General features: G+C 42.6%; 1 protein-coding gene across 1 annotated transcript in view; it reads right to left on the reverse strand.

The window, feature by feature from the left end:
* igf1ra (insulin-like growth factor 1a receptor) overlaps positions 1-20,600 on the reverse strand; it is a 60,474-nt gene that overhangs the window by 33,998 nt on the left and 5,876 nt on the right. Inside the window, exon 2 of the mRNA XM_026176023.1 lies at positions 16,658-17,224. Coding sequence (XP_026031808.1) covers positions 16,658-17,224 — 567 coding nt within the window. The remainder of the gene's footprint in view (positions 1-16,657; positions 17,225-20,600) is intronic.

The raw sequence follows: 20,600 nt of genomic DNA on the forward strand, positions 1-20,600 counted from the left end.
CGCCATTAAGAGGAATAAGAAGTGGGATTTTCTAAAAATAAACTCATTTGTTGGGGTCTTAGAGGCTAAACACTGCATTCTAGAGAAGCTGAGCTGAGTGCAAGTGACGTGCCAGCGGATCACTTACCGTCATGCATTCTTAATTTAAGCTGTATCCCTCTTGAGGGGGCCTTAGGTAACCTTACAAATGCATGAGGAATATGGGTTAAAGTGTGAACACGTCTCCAAATAAGGATTACTGGATTATAGGAAAAAGCTTTTTTTTTTCACTTTAGACAATTGTTAGTTTGGTGTATGAAGCCTCAGAAAACACTAATGTCTACATACAAAACTTAACCTGACAACCCCGAAGACGTCATCCATATTTTCCATGTGACTGACAGCAGAAGAAAGGATACATATTATCCCATTTTCATACATGTAGTGCACCCCTGAACCCCCCCAACATCACCCAACAGCAGTGCATGTGAGAAATACCCCACACAGTCAGTTTTTATATTAAGCTGTCATTAACCTTGTCAACTTCTCAGTACAAATTCTATATAATGTTGGAATGTACTGATGCACAAACAGCACAGGTGCATTCATTATTAGTGAGCTTGTGTCATGTGTGGTGCCTCCTGCATGCATACATGAAGGCAGCTCCTTCGCTTAAACCACACAGAGTATTTCCCTGAGTGCAAACGCATCTGAAACAGACCATTTTCTTCTGCGTGCTACATGTGAGAAAGGACAGCTGTGGAAAATATCCCGACCCGATCTTCTGAAATTGTCCAAAGTTCCTGTGTGAAAACAGCCACAGAAACCTAAGTAAATGATTCGCCACGGGCATGAACAAGACGAGAAGTAGTGAGAAATTAGGTTTCTGGAGGACAGGGGTTATGTCCTCTTTCAGTTTGTGACATTACGTGAAGACAGTACTGTTATCCTTTTGTAACAGTGGAAATCAACTGTACCGACAGCTAAGTCGCTAGTCTTATATAATCCCTGCCCAATCCAAGGCACTTTTTCTTTTTTACTGTGAGGTAAACGGGCCAACAGTACCCAGAGTGCAGAGAGGTGGTCTTCCAGGTTAGGAGCTGTCGGGGTGAGAATCAGCAGAAGGGTGAGGAATTAACAAGTGTAGCAGGAGAACAGTTGGTGATGGAGGGTCAACAGCTTTCAGCTATTGGTCAGAGTTTATCAGACAAAGCAAGCAATGAGGAAACAAAAGGTATTGTTTCAGATCTCCCTGTGAGAATCAGACCCCCCCCCCCAACATGTAGTGTCCTACAAAACACTGTCTGTGTTTAGAGCATTTCTTCACCAAGCCATATATCTGGGATTTAGTTTCATCAGCCACATATCACCCAGGGAATAATGCCAACACTGTGGCAATTAGACGATAAGTTGCAGTAAGCCTGAGTCAATACCAGTTGGCTCATTTAACAGAATCTGCCCATTGTCTGCTCTCTGTGACATCTCCCATTCCTCGCCACCATTGTATCTTCTCTCCTTATCTCTCTCATAGACAGAGGAATCTTCAGTATGCGACAAGAATGCCAACAGGGAAGCCAGCCACAAGACTGAACTTACGTAACCCTGGAACCAGGGGTAAAATGTTACAGAACAGACAAAATACAAATATGGCAAAAGCTCAAGGGAAATCTAGAATGTCATGAGGGAGAAATCCATGTTGATTTTTACATTCAGTTCAAAAAGTGTCAAAAGATGCCTCGGAGGTCACAGACCGCAGGGCATCAGAAAGCACTAGTGAACAATGAAGGATACATTTTCTAAGTGGAAATAAATTAGCCAAGCGAAATCAAAGAACAGCGTTTTCTTTTCAGTAGCTTCCTCATGTTTCTGTTTAGTCCATTTAAGACATTTTCTTCTGGGAGTTTAATGGAGCAACACACATTAGAAAACAAAGTTAGAAGATTTATGGTCATATGAATTGTAGCGACAGGCAAAAATCAAGAAAGGGACGAGAGAAGAGAAGGTAACGGAGAGAGCAATGAACACCTCGGTGTACAATAACAAGGGGGCCGTGCACCCATGATCTACAAGACATCAATTCAGAAACGATATCGGGAGCGACAACCGGATTAAACTCAGATTAAACAAAACACATTGGAGCCAATAAATGAGAACAGAAATCTAATTATTCTCACAATGTCATTTCAATTCCACCGACAATTAGCGGCAAGTCTGTAATAGCCTACACTGCCTAATAGTGCTTGTGATTTAACTTAAACAGAGTCCAAACTAAACTAACAGAACATTAATGGCTATTTGTAAAGAGGCCATTGGTGCACAAAAGGCTAATTCATTCCTGCTGAAGAGAGCAGTTTAGTTAGAACAATGACACTGGGCAATGAGGGTATGAGGCCACACTTGAACTGGCTTATGATCTTCACAGTTAATCAAAGCCAAGGGGGCATGGGGAGGTAGAGAGAGAGAGAGAGGAGAAAGTGAATAGCAGAGAAGTCCAATAGTTAATCCTAGCCACAGTCTTTACTCTCTGAAGATGCCCATGACAGACCTAAGATGGGGAAGGATGCCAAGCGACTAACTGGAAAACTCACTGCTTCAACAGTCACGGTCTGGAAACGTTTTAATAAGCTGGAAACAGTTTCCAAAATGGTTTACGGTTCCGATGCCGACCAGAGACAAAGGCCTGCATTGTGAAGCCAGAGCGTGTATTTTTTCTGATCAAATTTACTGCCAAGAAGCTGGGAACAGGCGACATACTCAAGAGCAGTCGCTGTTGTTTCTTTAGGCCTAACCTCCCCCTACCCCACACCCGCCTACTCCACCTCCTAAAACACTCACACACACACACAAACACAGCCTTTTCCATCACAAAGGCAGACATGCGAGAGCTCCTCCATTGAGCTATGTCAGAAAAAATGCGACGCTGCAGACCATCCCCACAGTGGCCCGTGGCCAATATCTTGAATCAATCTTCAGCATGATAGCCCTAATTTGGGCCATTCAAAGGGTAAGTATTTACATGAGAAAGTCAAAGTTGGTAAAAACCACGAGAGATTCCTGGTATGGGTGTGTCTGTCAGTGACAGAAAAAAAAACGAAAGCAGGGTAGGAGAAATAATGTCGCAGACAAACACACTTCCAAGCACAATGCTTCTGTATGTCGCCCTGACACCACAGCCGTTTTCCACAGTTCATCCAAACATAACACACACACACACACATACACTATACATATACAAACAAGTAAATTCTCCAGGCAGCATTTTACCGCACTGAGGTTGCTTATTACATTTTATAGTTACATTTTCATTTCTTCACTGCCAAATATTTCAGCAGCCTAAGCTGATGGTGATTGCTTAATGAGAAGCCTAACCGTTTGGCTTGGTCAGAGATTGGAGTTCTGGGGGTATTTCTGGGACCCGAGGAATCATAAACACGTGACTTGGTCTTGTACAGATGTCAGTCTGGATGTGTTCTGACTGCTGGATGGACATGGATGAGCATCCATCTCACTTGCTTCTTCTCAATTCTTTTCCACTCTTGACTTTTTTTCTCCTCCCCTCCTCTTCCTCAAGTAGCCGGCCTCTCTGTCAGGACACGACCCGCCCAGCTCATACTCTGTAAATCAAGAGCGACATCTCTGTTGTTGCACTTAAAAAGAGGCGACGGCACAGGCTCTCTTTGCTGTGCCCCGAGAGGCCGCTTCCTCCCACCGCACCGGAGCCAAGAGCTTAAACACAAGCTTGTGTGCAGCATTTTCTGACACCCGCAGGCACTAAGCGACACGCCAAATGCAGATGTGTCTGTCTCCATGGTGGCACCGAAGAGCTCACTGGGCAGAGCACGTACTTACATGCTAGGAAATAACAACCCCCTCTGATATTTACATACACTCCAATGCAAAACAACACTGGGCTAGTGTCTGCTGCCATGTGGCGTGAATGGAAATACACACTTACTTAATTGTAATATACAATGTTAAAATTTGTTGGGAGCAGACACAGATTGAGTTTTAGGGATTAACTGTGATTTTTCTTTTTTGTGCATCTACGCACAATTAAGAAAAAATAACAAACATAAAGATAGCTAAAAAAAAAAATGAGCCACACATTTGAATAAAAAAAAAATGTTGAATCCCAATTCCAAGAGCTTAAATTAATCCTGCAGTGGAGGCAGTCACTAGAAAAGGTCACATTCTCAGGGGGTATCGCTGCCGGTCTTAAATATTATATTTACTTAGGCAAACACCCCTGTACCTCAGCCACTTTGGGCTTTCACTTAATTAAAACTCAGTGGACAGAAAGGTGTAAAAACAAACCATTCCTTGATTTGAGATTCTACATGACAGCTTCTCAGCAGGCTGAGGTGTGCAGGACCTCTGCAGAGATACAGAATACTAATAATACCACAGAGTAGGCCAGGGTCCAGCATATCTGACTCTACATCTATGTGCCAGTAAAGCCACTGGTGCCAACACAGTGGCTCACAATGTGAGCCATTCACAGAGTCTGTGCACCCACTGTCCTTACACACAAAGAGGAGTCCTGCTTCATCACACGTATCAGACGGCCACATAATTTCAAAGACAATCCATAATGCTCTCATTGACCTCATCGTTCTCATCAGCGCACACCTAAGCAAAAAAAATGTAAAAAAGTAAATTCCTCTCCCACCTCACTCTCATGTTCCAAGCAGGAATAGTGCACTTTTATTCCTCTTGGTCATTACATTTTTTTTGCTTTTATCCGGGATGTGGAAAATAGTAGGAGACCCAAACTGACCGATCCGTGAAAAGTAAAAAGCGGAGGCGGCACAGTGCGTGATGTAAGATGCCGGGTCTGTCTGATTCCACGGCACTGGCATGCTATGTAAAGATACACTGGAAGAACAGCAAACACCAGTTTAAATAAGAAGAAAAATGATGAAGGAGAACAGGTACTTGTAGTACAGGTAGTTGTTATTCAAAACATTCAAAACATAACCAGTTAGCACACACCATAACCATCATAACCAAAAACTCCACAAAGAGAAGCATCAAATGGGCATTTAAAGGTCAGCTTGAGTAAACCGTGCAGAATGCTATAAATTAAAAATGAAACAGCAACATTGAGGACAAAAACAGACATTTAGCAGGTTTTTGTTCTACTTCAATTTGAAACGGGTCAGCGTCGACTGAGTGACTGAAAGGCTAAAAAAAAAAAAACCCTAATTAGTAAAATGTCGTAAAATAATTTATCTGAAAAGGAAAAATAGAAGACGAAGTAACATTCATTAGCTTTGAGTTCATTTTGTCTTGTGCAAAATCCCAAAGTTGTCTAGAGATGGAAAAGTTCTTTATTGCGTCATTTAGTGCCTGCAGGTGTCACAAGTATATTTATTATGTTTTTAAAAATGAATTATGTGAGCCATGAGTTCAGCACCTTGTGATGCACCTCGGGCAAGCCGAGACACTCACCAACCACAGAGCAAAATCTTACTGTGGGTGTTGTTCTCTCTTACAGCCTGAAAGCGCCGTCACTGGGTGGCCTTTCCCTAGCAGTCACCACGCTGGATCTTCACAGTGCTTCATGAAACTCCTGTTTAACGGCATCACTTTGGATTCAAACGCTGCCTTTCCAGGAAAGACCTACGCTTAACCTGCTCTGACCCTGTGTCACTTTTTCTGTGGAAATGTTTTGCACTTTATATAACTTTTGTACGACTCATCTACTCTTGTCTGAAAATACCTGCGATCGATTAAAGTGTTTTGTCACAGGCTGGATTTTATAAAGCCTGAAAACAGAGAGAAGAGGAGATACAGGGCTCTAGTTCCTTCTCAAAATGTTTCAATTACAATATCCTGAAAAGCTGTTCCGTTTTTTCTTTCTTCCCGTGATGCTAAAAACATGTTGCCTAACCCAGCTCTAATGGCGATGATGTAAACACAATGAACCACTAATCTGAAAAAAAGAAGCCATGAACCAGAAGAAAGGGGAAAGAAACCTTTACATGCGTCGATTTGAGCCTGAGGAAACTGTTCCTTAGTGCAGATGAATGACTCACATATGCACAGCAAAAACATGCACGTCACACCGCTAATTAAACAAAAGCTATTTTTGTCTGAGCACGCTATAAGCACGTACATATATACAGTGCATACAGTAGGTACAGTACATGCCGAGAGGCAGTGTCACACATCCTTTCTCATCCATCTTTGGTCCCCGGTTTATTTTCCAGATGACACACATCTGGAGGTGGTGGTTTTGACATTTACTTTAAACACGAAGCCGAGTATTTTAAGTTAATCTTAATCCTTTAAAAAGCTGCTGTTGACTGAAGGACATGCTGTTATGAAGAAAAACGCTCTTTGTGGGGGGGAAAAAAAATGTTAATGGACAGATTTCAAAACAAGCTCGAATTCAGCGGTTATGATATCCCTAAACAGGAAGTCCGTTTGCAGTTTTGAAAAAGAGACAAAGGGGAAGAAAACACACTCTGAAATCTTTACTGTAAATAAAACATACAGTGGAAACAACGGCCATTGAAGGCCCTGCCTTCTTAGAACAATCAGGAACAAAACAGCAGGAACAAAAAGATTTCCTAGTTTTGTTGATCCTAACCAAAGAAAAATAAATAAAAGTTCCACTGATGTAACGCTCGCATATATGAAAAGGAATGTGGCCTTTTGCTTTATGCGAGGCTATTTTTACGTACAGAAAGAGCAACAATCTAACGTGTTTGAATTGGACTATGGCTCTTTTTTTCCTGTCTTTCCTCCCCAGCACCACACTAAGGCTTCATTCCTACCCACTAAAATATATACTGGTCAAAAAAAAAGTGAAGGGAACACATAAATTACACATCAGCTCCTGACAAATGGAATATTGAAGGTGAAAATCTTTACTGACAAACAGTGCATTGTGTCTTTTGCTGCAAATAAAGTGACAATATAAACAGTAAATGGAATCCAAAATCTTGATTATAAATCACACCAAGAGTAAAAGTTAAAAATTGCCCAAGTGTTCTCTTAATTTTGGGAGTTTTTGTTTTCCAAGGAAACCAAAGTTTGAGGGGTTTGTCTGAAGACGAGCATCAGTGTCATTACCTCACACACAGGCAGACCAAGGGAGACACAAACAAAAGGGCTGGAAGTTAATACCATATATTATGCAGGGAGGTAGGTGGAATGCAACAACAAGCTTCTTACAAGCAAGTACATGCCTGGACTGGAAAAGTGCTAACAACAGTACATATAGGACAGAGCAACTTCTCAGAAGGGTTGAGAAACAGACTACAACTCAGTGAATACACCTGCAGGGTCTTTTTTTCCCAGCTGGGGTGAAACAATGGACGTTGACTTACTCATCCAAAGAAAGCCAAGCACTTTTTTAAAACCAGATCATACATAAAAGCAGAGGTGCAACAGAACAAAAGCTTAAGCTGGGATGACAGAGGAGCGCCTACGCTGAGTAAACGAGTGTGAGTAATAAAATATGAATGACAATGGGTGATGTTTACATGGAGACTGTATGTTTATCAGCCACAGGGAGGAGCCTGATCCACACTCAAGTGCAAACAAGGCCTGCAAAGCCTTTCTGTAATTGACGCAGTAATGGGGGTGGGTGGTGGTGGCAGGGTTGAACTGAAGTCCCGACTGGGACTTCAAAGGCGCGCTGGACGCTTATCAACCACTGTGCGCTCGTCAAACAGAAGAGGATGAAATAGATGAAAGGAGAGCTAATGCACCTCCTCTTTTACCCCCAACAGGCTGCACTTTCTGCTCGATCAGCAGACCTCATGAGCCAGGCTGTTATAAGGAGGATGCACAAGCGCGCTCGGACCAAAACACGCATACACAGCGGGTCGGTTGGCGCACTTGCTGCTGAATTAGCAAAGCCATCACTCACCATTTTCTTAACTTTTAAGCCAATAAACATAAGAAATCGGTAAGTGCTATGGATGAAATCATGACAGCTACTGAGCTCAAGTGTGCTGTCGGATGACAGCTCTGTGAAAAGACAGTATGTGGGCATAAAACATTAAAGCGTACCTTGTGCCTAACTTCAGCCCTTCTCTGTGGTTCACCTTATACCCCACCCTATCCCTACAGATTCTCAATAATCTTTAATGTCCTGCAAATCTAAAGCCAATTTAGTGAGGATGAATGAGGAGAGTGGCATCTCCCAGGTGACGCGGCCTTTCCCTTCCTTTAAGCAGCGAGCAGAGATAGAGCTGCAGTGCAGAGCTCTAGAGACCTCTATATTTATCTGACACAGTAACAAGCCGCTGTCTGACTGCTTCATAGTGCAATACAGCTGCAGAGCTTTCTTTCATCCAACAACCCCCCCCCCCCCCCCCCCCCCCCCGCCACAGACACACACACTCACCATCCTCCGCACTCTACATCCCCTTCTCGGACATTGCTCTGCTGTGGTCAGTAACTGGGAGGAAATCAGCGATGATCTAGTGACATGTCATCTCTTTGAAAGCTTTTATGAATGAAACTGCTTTTGCATCCACGCCTGCCGGAGGAGGAAATACAGCGAATCCTGATCGGAACTTCACACGCTGCTGGATTTCAGAAGAAACCATAATTCAAAGTTGAGAGCCATAATTCATCTTGGGGGCCACCCTGATGCTAACAAAGCACCAGCTGGTGATTACTGCTTTGGAGTGGCCCATTGAGGCGAATGGCCAAGGAGCTGCTGGTCTGCCAAGAGAACTATGCCAAGAGGGCTGGAGAAGGCAGAGGAGCCCCAGCCACCTGTGCCCATTAGGCTGCGCGTTGACAACTGCACTGGACTCTGGGGATCTCACCCAAACAAGACGAAGAGAGGAAGGGGAGGCAAAAGACAGGGTCAAGGTCATTCTAAGCCACTGACAGAAAGCAGGCTAATGACATTAGACAAGTTAAGACTCCTTCATCGATTGCTGACACCGAACATTAGATGGGGAAGATTTTTTAAAGCGCCAACCTTATCCAAAGTTTGGTTCAAACTTCTGTAATCTAAATCCTCATGCTGGTAAATAGGGAACTTGAAATAAGGCCTGAAAGGGAAGTGTGTGGTTGTCAGAGGCATTTCATCTAGCTGTGTAATTCATGAGGTTTCCTTTGTAATTTTATTATGTCCTTTCATCTCCTCATTGTACACATGCTCCGAAAAAGAACAGACGGCAAATCACCACTGGCACGCCGAGGCCTGCTCGATATCTCCTTTAGAGATAGCGTACGCACAAAAGAGACACGTACGAACACAACCATAGGATCCGTGATTCATCGTTAGTTAAGCAGCTGCAGGATACAAAACGGCTCTTAGTAATTATACATGTTTTATATTTTTATAGTTTATAGAAGTAATGGAAGAAAACAAACAGAGGCCAACAGTTTTTAAAGAAGCACACACATTTTGGCCATGTGTGGTGAGGAAGGTAGACAAGAGTAGCTCAGATCCTCCTTTGGTCTCCTCGCCACACATTTAAAGGGAAGAGAATAGAGGACCAGTGTTTCTGTGACCTGAGTGAACCTACCTAACTATTCTGGCAAGAAAAAAAAAGGATACTCTTCTCTCTCTCTCTCTGTGGCATGCCAGCATACATCCTCACCTCTGCAGGAGAGATTTGTCAGCAGGAGATTTTGTTTTTTCCCCCACTGTGGAATTAACCCATGCTCTGAGCTTACTTGCAGGCATGGCGCATTATCTCCCAGGAGCCACAGCCAAGTCAGCCTAGCATGAGTAAATGGCTGCTGTGGCCGGAGTTATAAAGAGGGATAGAGCTGAGGCAGGCAGGCAGACAGAGGCACAGTTAAGGCACCGAAGGCAGGCACAGGCAGCAGACACAGGCACTCATCTCTCGCACCTCTCACAGAGGCGTCGCTAAGAGGTGGCGATAGCCCTCATCCCGCCCTGCCATTTAGAGCAGGACTGAGGGGAACCTACCACAGAGCTGGGGGTGGGGTGGGGGTGTTATAGTATTGAATGAATACTATGAATACTATGAATGAGTAGTGAGAGCAAAGGATGAGTCACAGCTCCTGAGCTGCGCAGCCACAAGCCAGCAGGCAGCCTAACACTAGAGGAACTGGGTGGCTCAAATAGGCATCAAACAGGCTGGAAACACATTACACACTGGGCTGACACTTACACAGGCTCTCTCTCTCTCTCTCTCTCTCTCACTCACAAACACACACACACACACACACACATGCACAAACACAGCAGATACAGTCACAGTGGGCACAAGTTGAGGAAAATTTGTCAAAAGCGATGGCACGTGAGAGAAGAGAGCATATGTCTGTATGTTTGGATGTGAGTACAAGTATGTCAGTCAGTCTCTTTGGAGCCTGGCAGCGAGACACACAGGTCCTATTTTGGTCAATCAAGCAATCCTAGGAAGCGGATCTAATCTGTCAGTGCTTTGAGAGGAGACCTTTGTAGGCCACAGAGGACAGGAGTCGGATAAACTCACAGAGTCAAGCATTAATAGACAATAAGCCTTGCTGTTCATACATGGACAATAGCACACTGTACAGCCGTGTCATCATGACTCGGTGAAACTTTGCAAACTTGCAACCGGTTCTAAATAACAGAGAGGGACACTGCTGTTGACATTAAAAGTTAGTAAGAGCAGTCAACACGTGTCTGTGGCTTTTCACCACTCTTGGCCCAAACAGCGAAGTGAAATAATATCCGTTTCAATTTTGTCTTTGCATGAAACTCAAAACACATTAAAGTCTGAGGAAAAATGAATTCCTTTCTGACCAATCGCAACACGAGCCCCTCGAAAGTCCAAAGGCAACCAATAAAACCAATTGAGCAGAAGAACTATTTGTAACCAAGTTGAGTTTTACTTCAACAAGGCTCAGGTTCTGGGTACTCGGTGAAGAAGGTCTCTGTTTGGGCTAATGCACCAATATCATCTGCAAACGGGCCCTGAGCATGACATTTATGAATATGACGTAGATGGTGGGAAATGTGGCAAAGGCCATGAGAGGCGAAAGAGGAGAAGGGAGGGTGGGTGATAGGATTTAGATGGGATGACAGCGCAGAAAGACACGTCAACTGCTTGTAATTAATATCCTATCAGAAAAAACCTAATGATTTATTGTCAAAAAAAGAAATTCAGATATGATTTATATACTGTAGCTGCACTGTGTATCATGTAATGTCAACAATTAAAAACACTGTAAACGTGCCACAGCAAATAAACTGCCTCAAGGAAAGCAAATAACAATTTCACTAAACTATTCTTTTATCTAATGCTAACATAACCACTGACTGCCAAATGTGCTTCAATAAGTCAAATAAAATGTGAAGACAATATAGTAAATAAAATCTAAAAAATCTATGCCTGATAAATTCAGAGAAGACAATATATTTTCCCATGTATTACACACACACACACGTGCAAAGAAACCAATTAGTAACTTGTTTTTGCTTCTCTTGTCCTTGGTTTGAAGAGACATCTGAGAACCCAGAAAACAAAGGGCTGCTGTAAAGGGAGCTTTATTTGCTATTTAATGCATTTATTTTTGTGACACCATGGAGTTATAACACTGTGAATCAATAGTATCCTGATCTCATGGGAAATAATAGGGGCCATGCACAGTGTGCCAGCAGGGTTGCAGTATGTTGACTACATTCTCTTTTAGTTCTTGGTAGAAACCACACACAGGCAGGAGCTGTGGTGATACAGTGATATAGTGAACATGGCAGGAGACACCAAGACAGATGGGACTTTTCCATGGTCAGTCTGGTGGCTTTAGGATGGTGGGAGTGAGTGACTCTCCTCACTTTGTCACCAGCGCTGGCACTCCGCCCAAGCTTTGTACAAACTGGAGCAAAGCGCAGGCAAGTAGTTTGTGCCCAGTGGAAACAGCGGATGTACGGGAACTTGTCATGGTGCTGAGCATGCCCCCAGGAAAGCACTGGATTCTCAAGACTGGTATTTGAGCTGTTTCCTGTGCCTGTAACCGCAGGACTTTGATAAGCTCCAGAAGCCATTAAATATTCAAAAGCTTCGTTGTATCTACTGTTGGATGTTGGTTAAACAAAAGAAGGGGGAAGGCACGATCATATGAACTTGGCTCACTATATTACACAACAATGGCTGCATACACCAAACAGACCACACACACACACACACACAAATCAGTTTAAAACTTTATTATTCGAAATAGCACATAAAGTTTCTCCACGGCTTTCCATGTGTAGTCCGCACACAGCCTCTGCTGTGTATTTCCCCCCTCTTTATCCCCTCACAACTGCAATGACTAAGCCAGCAGGAATGTCTACCTTATATACTTAAAGTGGCAGACACAATTCTACTAACTCCATGTTACGAGAGGTGTAGAGATCAATAAATCTAGTTTATTCTTTGCAAACCCACCGTAGAACCACTTTGCACAAATGTATTTAATGAGTGGTTATTTCCAGGAAATTTGAATGAAATTAATCAGCAGAGAGCCAGGAAAACAACCAAAAGTAAACTGGCTAGTCAGTGTGTAACCATACTCTTACAAAACACCAGGTATGGGCGAATTTGGAGAGGTGGTGATTAAATCCCTGCAAACACTAAGGTGTTAAATAATCATTGTTTGAACATCCAAGGCATAACATTAGCTCAAAAATGAAGTCGGGCCAACTTCCGAGTCCTTTTCTTAGCCATCTGCTGGATTTTTCCATGGAGCAATAGGATAAAGAAGGTGCAAGCACTGATAAAACGTGCAACCTTGACATTATCGTCATTTCCTCTTAATTTACCAAGCGAAACATCTATTACTGAAAGACTCAAACACTGCATACCACAGAGTTATAATTATTGGTGGAGAGATGATCATTATGCACTGTGAGAGACCAGAGGCCCATTAGAATTGAGATTTCAAATACTCAAGGACCTAACACCGTCTGAAACCCAAGCTTTGTGACATTTTATATTTTCCTTAGTGGAAAAAAAATACTGTTTGCTCATTTTCACAAACTACAGGACTAGCTGTTTAAAAAAAGCACTTTCGACTTATTTTTAAATGGCACCGTTTTGACACGTTTAGATAAGACCGACTGGATGCCACAGTCAGAATGATTCATTTTGCTCTTTCTATTATATGTGGGGAAGATTTGTGAAAACTTAACAGCATTGGGGCTATTACTCATCAGGAAGAATACTAGATCGTATCTGCCTGTGAGACCTTGCTCTACAGTAAAATAGTGGTTTTAGGAGGGGGTTTGTTTTGTTTTGTTTTTTATTAAAAAACCCACTTCAGTTCTGAAGTGGATTCAGGTCAGAGCACTCAGGCCAGAGATATCAAGTAGGTCTTTGGCAGAGAGAGAGCAAACATATTACTAAATGCAAAGTAATGCAAAGTCTCCGAGACTGGTGCAAAGCTCTCCCAACAGCCAGGGCTCCAGAGCAAAGTCTGTGGTCTCCTCATGCTAAAGTTTTGACTTACCCTAATGTCCCACTACTCTTAAAAACAATAAATAAATCATTATGACGTGCATTTGTTAATATAAAAATAAAGCATGGCAGACGTGCTGCCTTAAATTAGACAGGGTAAGTTAAGGTTGAGAAACCAGACCGGAGTGCCTGCAAGGCTGAGCATACCATAAATGAATATTCTATTGCATAAAGACGTGAGCTATGTGAGAACCAGCGGGTAAGAGAGTGTGTGCCTCCCAGTGGAGCTATGAAGACTAGCCGGCCCTAAGACCAGCCGTGACTACAGCGGCATGCTTAGTGTTCATCTGCCTAATTGCAACTGCCTATTGACTATGCGGATTTGGATAAGGTCCAGTAAAAAGCAGGACTGTCTACAGCAAACACAGAGACCTGAGGAGGACATCTGAAGCAGGCCACACTTCTTTAGTCATGGGATCCCCCATAACTCAAAGCAAGCAGCTGGCAGCGTGGAAGGAGCCAGGGTCTCGCCAAACAAGCTTGGTGGTTCTGACCAGTGTGTGTGTGTGTGTGCATGTGTGTGAGTAAGTGCCTTTCGACAAGTAAACAATGAAGAGATATCTGACAGCCGGAGCTGTTAACAGCCCCTGATAAACCCTGCAGAAAAGAGTTAGGTGAAAATAGAAAACGAAACACCAGCAGAACAACTGACAAGGACAATCAGAGATGAGACTGAGGCTAAGTGAAGTGGAGAACGACAGTTAGGAAGACGAGAACAGACAACATATACAAAGAGGAGGGAGTAACAATGAGGAAGGCAGAGAGGATATACGAGGAAGCATGGGGGTTATAGATGAGTGGGAGGAACGGGGCCTTTTTCAACACTCTGTACACTGCCCTTCAGCGAGACATTGGCATTGAGCTTGTATACTTGACATTTGTCTGACATTTCCCCTCCATGCCCCTCCTCCTGTAAACAGCTTCTCTATGCATCTCTCCCTGCCACTAAAAGGCACCCAGAATTTCTGCTCCAATCTGCACTTCTCTGCACAGTCACTCCTACTCACGTCCATCCTGTCGTAAATCCAGATGTAACGCAACATATTAAAGCTCACTTCTGAGAAACCCTGGTCTAATTCACCCAAACCTGGTGTGGGAAACAGTATCTGGTGAGCGGACAAACATTTGGAAAGGCCCAGAGGGCAAAGCAGTGAGCTAGGCAGACATCACTCCCTCTTCATGTTGTGTAATTAAAGAGGAGACCGGGCTGTATTGACTAGAATACCACTGCATGCCCTTGAAGGAACATCTGTACTGGAGAAAAACAAGGCAATTATACAAAGGGGCGGAGGAAGGAGGAGAGAGGAATCTTAAGCGGGGAGGAGAGACACATCAAACCTTTATAAAAACAAAGACAGGCACAAAGCCTGGAATATTACAAGACATCACAGATCTGCTCTAGCTTCATTGTATCTTATTTTTGCCTCAGTAACTCCTCCTTTTTTACCACTGTGTAGCTAAACCCAGACCCTTTATCTGCAGCCTTGAGACCTCAAGGCCTTCTAGATGAATGCTTTTACCCTGACCTCGCCTGGGCCTCTGAGAGAAGTGAACTGGTTCAAACAATGCTCCGGCTCTGCTTCTCAAGTCCGCTTTGTGAGAACAACAGAGGGTTTCACCACAAAACCCCACATAGCAGCTAGTGTGGGAAGAACAGACGTGACTAAAAAGTCATCACAGGCGATTTGCACCTTTTACTATGTATGGTATTTGTAAAATATGCCCATTTAAGATTTCAATGTTTTTGAACAAAGACAACCATACAAAACCTTGTTCATTTTCATTGTGTATTGATCAAAGGGCTGATAACATACAGGGAGCACCAGCAGGTCACAAAACGCACACAGTGAACACCATTGCTTTCCTATAGAGATCGACTTGGTCAATAGGAAAACGCAGCAAGCTTGATTTCCACTGTTTATTCTGAGGTTCCCTGAAGGGATGAAGGACAGGGGTGTTTGTGACTTCAAACTAATCCTAGCACCTGCACAGATGCCTTCAAAAATGGGCAGGGGGAATATTAAAAAAAACTGTTTTCACACAAAAATGTCATCATGTGCTAGTTTTAGTTACAGATGGTTAAAAAAACTCAAACCTCTGACGCATAGATCGATGAGCCCTTTTGTAAATGTGTACCTGACTCCAACTTTGAATAAATTTTCATGACCTGTAACTGAACTTCAAACCAGAGACAATGTTGGACCAAATCAGTCTTCAAGCTAAGCCTTCATGTTGCTCCCATCTAGACACCCTTATAGTTTTGTGTGCATTTTGTGACATCATCTGCCCGCAGGCAGGCAGAAACACCTGACAAAGTAGTTGCTGGAATATATAAGTGTCCTCCAGTACCAAACAGCAAACAGCAATAATTACTTAAATTCATGGAAAGAGTGGGTGAAATGTGTTAGACAACAACAACATAAAATTCCTCCAAAAAGCCTCTTTGCTCATCTTTTTGGCCTATAAAGACTCGAAGTGGTTGACAGAGTTGTTTTGAAGAGGCATGAGATGGAAGATCTACTTGTCCCAGTTTCTGATCTGAAAGCACAAACTGTCTCACACTCTAAAATCTGTGAAAAAGACAGTGAAGATAAGTAATGTGACCACAAGGTGCTACACCCGCCTGCTGTATGGATGCACAAAGTATCAGATATTCATAAATGAACTGACTCAACTCTACAGAATGGAAGGAATTTAAATGCAATGAATATAAAAAAATATGACCCTCCCCTGAACTGTTAAAAAATGCATGACCCTACCGCAAGGCCAAAGTTAAACAAGAATTACCCTCCCCCCCCTTATTTTTCAATATACCCCTTTTCATAAATCGCAAAATGTCCCTCAGGCAAATATTTAGCTGACATGGTCCAGACAGGTAGACTACCTCATTTCTTGGCAGGGCAACTTTAACCTCAACTGAGTATGCCTCTCTAATACCTGGTGCTCTATATTGCAGCCATCCTTCATTCCACAAATAGCCTGATCTAAAGACAAGGTCTCTGTAACGAACAGAGAGGAAATGTTTGCACTGGCCCATGGACAATCTGACTGCCTGACGGAAATGAAGGAAAAACACTGCATAGATTCATGGGATTTGTTCACTGGTGAAGAAATTTACAATTTCTTCATGTTTGTGATGCTGGAAACCTCCGAGCTAGATCAAAGCCACGTCCGCATTTACTCTACTGCAGCACAAAGCATCGCTCAAACATCGCCATGATGAAAACTACCAAGAAGTTCAGGGTTACCTTTCTGGCAATGGTTGGAGGTCCAGCAGCGGTAGTTACGATTGTCATTGAACGTCGTCTGCTGACAAAGAGGGTTATCCTCCATGATCCCCGGGCAGACGTTGTCACATTCCTTTGCCTTCTTGTTCCCGTTGATAACATTGTTGAACTCAGTATTCATAATAAATGACCAGTCCACCGAGTCCAGGTAGCAGAGCTCAGGGTTCTTTTCAATCCTCATGGCCCCACGGGTGATGTTCCTCAGGTTGTAAAGCCCAATGTCTTTTAAGCTGGTCATCTCATAGATCACGAGGGCGTAGTTGTAGAAGAGGTTGTGCCCACGAATGACGCTCAGGTTGGGGAAGAGCACACTGAGGCTATCGAGGCCCGAGACACGAAACAGAAGCAGGTAGCCGGTGATGACGGTCAATTTCGGGAAGCTGACGGAGCGGAAGTCCTCCTGCTGGCTGTTGTTGCTGGTCTTTTCGTTGATGAGGAGGATGCGCAGGTAGCCCTCCACCACCGTGCAGTTCTCAAGACGCTTAAATTGATCGATGTCGTTTCGGAGGTCGATATCCGGGCCACAGACTGCAACACACAGAAAAAAAATCTTTACTGTTTTCTTCATTGAGAAACAAAGAAAAAGAACAACAGAAGAGTATTACAGTACATATGCATCATATACACAGTTTCAGCAGTGTTCGATGGGAAATACAGCCTGGAGATTGTGTATGCCAAAAGATTTCCACGTAAGTAATCTTCTTGAAACATAATCTTGTTAGTACAGTAAAGTTGGTACTTTGCTGGCAGTTTTTCATATAGGAAAAACAGCATGTTTACACCAAGTTCCTACGCTGCATGAAAGAAATTAATTTATTCTCACTGCTCTCTCAGGAAAGGAGTTTTTAAGTGCGACACGGGGGGAGAGGTTCTTACCAAGGTCAGCTGAGGTGAACAGGGTGATGAGAGAAACAGTCGCTTACTTTCACAATAAAGTGCGAGAGTTAACATGTTCATACATCTTTTGTATCACATCAGACAAAAACCCTGCATTTCGTTGGAAGACATGTGGTCCTTCACCTCAGATAACCCCAACATTTAAATAAGCTATTTCTCTGTTCTCGGAAAACAGCACTTGAAACCACAAGGCCTGGAGCATCCCTTCACACCGCACACACACACACACCCATATGCAAACAGACAGAGAGGCAGGCAGGCAGATGCATACACACATACACACACACACACACACACACACAATAAAAAAAACTGCATTTTTTATTGACGATAATCGGCTATCCTATTAATTGTGCAAAACAGCAACTACACCAAGGGAAACCTTATCGCAGTGAAACATGCAATTACATACATGCTGTATGCAGTTTTGGATGCGCCAAGTTAGTCATGTCTGTCCCCAGGCGACAAGGTGTCGACAGGTTTTGTTAGAAAAGCAAAAAAACATGCTTCCATGGAGCACTGGAAGTCATGAGTTACTTCACAAGTAACAGTCATCAATCAGCATGAAAATAAAATACAAGACAGTAAATAGATGCTCAGCCAGTCAAAGAAGAAAGCAAACAAATAAATAAATAACTCTTGGTCCTATAATGACACAAAGGAAATTTATAAAGAAAATCCTGGGTATATGATTAGACTTAGATATGACATCTGCTGTACTTGCCTGTTCAGGTAACATCTTACATTGTCTTCAATTCTTTGTGCACACTGAATACCCTTTGAATAGCCCAATGCAAGAAAGGTAAATGCTTCAAAGTAGATTATACAGTCTCACTTCTTCAGCACCTTTGCAAACTTTATTCAAACTTTTATTATTTTTAATCATTTAATAATGTATCAATCTGTTTACCAATTCACTGTTTTTCTGTTCATCAGTTTTCTTAAGCCAACTATTTCGTCCGTTATCACATAATTGTCTTTTTTTTAACTTAGCTATTTAATCAGTTCATATATTAATTTTACCTATTTTAACATTTTACTCCAGTGAAGTTAAAATAGTCCATTTTTAATTCAAACATCCATATTTTACCCATTTCCCCTGACTATTTCGTTCCATTTAGTGATTAATTTTAGAGAAACTGACTATAAATCACATTTTTCTCTATATAGTTTTTTTCACATTCCTTCATACAGCAGCTCAAGTACTCTCTGGGGTAAATACACCAGTGTTTGGGAATCAACTGTCAGTCAAAAAGCCTAAGAGAAATCTTCTGTGAATCTCAGAAAAAGAACAACTAATTCCCTTGCATTGTATGTTAAATCGTTATGAAATCAGAATATCTTCTAGTTGCATTTATATATATTTTTTAACAGTGTCTAAAAGAGGGTTCAACAATCAGCTCAGGAAATGCAATGACATACAAGCTCTTAGGTTAAACCTGTTATGTTCTTAAAGGCGCTTAAGACACCGTCACCGTGTTGCTCACGGTGACGGTGTCCATCCAATGAGGCAAACAGACATGTTTTCATTGTCTTGTCAAAACACTGTCTACTGAGAGCTAAAGGATAAAGAAAAGAGCTAAACAGTTTCCACTCCCAGCACGAACACTATGCCTCCAGATTGTTTTTCTAGACTACAGAACAATGACATAGAAATCTAACAAGCATACAAATAGTTCTGTTAGTATATTAACTTCACTTTACTCATGGTTGTTTTTCTGAAAAGAAAAAAAGGGAAAAAAAGCCATGTTTGATGTGCTTCATTAAAGCTATTCTACCAAAAATAGAAATTGTAATCTTTATGGGGGTAAACGGGCTATATTTGTTCCTGCAGGGGTGTTTCACATGTCCAAATTTAGAACGGAAACAATTACTCCAGTAGAAAATAGTATTTGCTTTCCCCAATCAACACCAATGCCCCTGGGCTCCACTCATGAGCCATCGAGCTGCATGTCTTCTTTGTTTCATTGAGAATTTTCTTCCAGCTTCTCCAGCAGCCGGGGGAAAGAGGGAGGAGGGGTGGAGCCACTCAAATACAAAGACTAATTTGTTTGTTAGTAAAGAGAAACTCTAGGCTCCACTTCCTGATGGGGGCATTAATAAAATCAGGAGGCGTCTGGCCAGGGAAGGATAAGATTTCTGCCAAGAATAGCTATCAGGGGCCATCCTGGTGTAAAATGGCAGCAAACAGAAACCGCTATGCAGTAAATGTCTTTCTGAGTGCCGTCGATACAAAGCAGATTTACGCTCACAAAGAAAGCCAGAAAGAATAAAATGAAAGGAATTACACAGACTTCCTCTTTGTGATTCCCTTGTTCTACTCATTAGGCATGTTAAGTACCAGGAATTCCAATCATTTCCTTGCAAAAAGACCGAGAAAGACATTGCCTCAAACTAAGCCTCCAGGATTCTCCGATTCTTGCCAGTCAGCTCATTTGTTGCGAAGATAACGATGCTTAAATAAGATTAAGACGCCAAATCCTTTATTCATTATTACATACACCAGATACATTTCAGCAACAGCGTCCACATAACATGATAACCCCAAATAACACGCGTCTCCTTCTCTCCTCCCGTGTATCTTTGCTCTTCACACTGCTGAGTAAACACACATATCTTCACAGCGTGATGGGATCCATCGGCTCGTGTTTATGACTGATAAACCTTGCCCTGTCTCTCTGTGGAAATGTCATCACACAAACACACGCACACACCAGCACAAGCACGTGCACGGTCAAACGTGTCCCCGTCGAATGAAATCGAGGCAAGTGGCTGCCGTTTATCTCAGCTTCACGTAAAATCAGATTCGGATCCAGTAAACATACCTCACACGTAAATAAACGCCATCTCGGTTTTGGCTGAGAGAAAAAAATGAGATAGCAATCTGGGACCACATGCCGTGCTGTTTATCAAAAGGCCACAAACTGAGCTTTCTGGGAAAACACTTGTATTGGAACTGTATCCTTTATCAGACATCCAGCTGTAAACTCCGGGAAGGTTATTAGGG

Source organism: Astatotilapia calliptera, chromosome 7 (genome assembly GCF_900246225.1).
Source record: "Astatotilapia calliptera chromosome 7, fAstCal1.2, whole genome shotgun sequence".
Classification (NCBI taxonomy): domain Eukaryota; kingdom Metazoa; phylum Chordata; class Actinopteri; order Cichliformes; family Cichlidae; genus Astatotilapia; species Astatotilapia calliptera.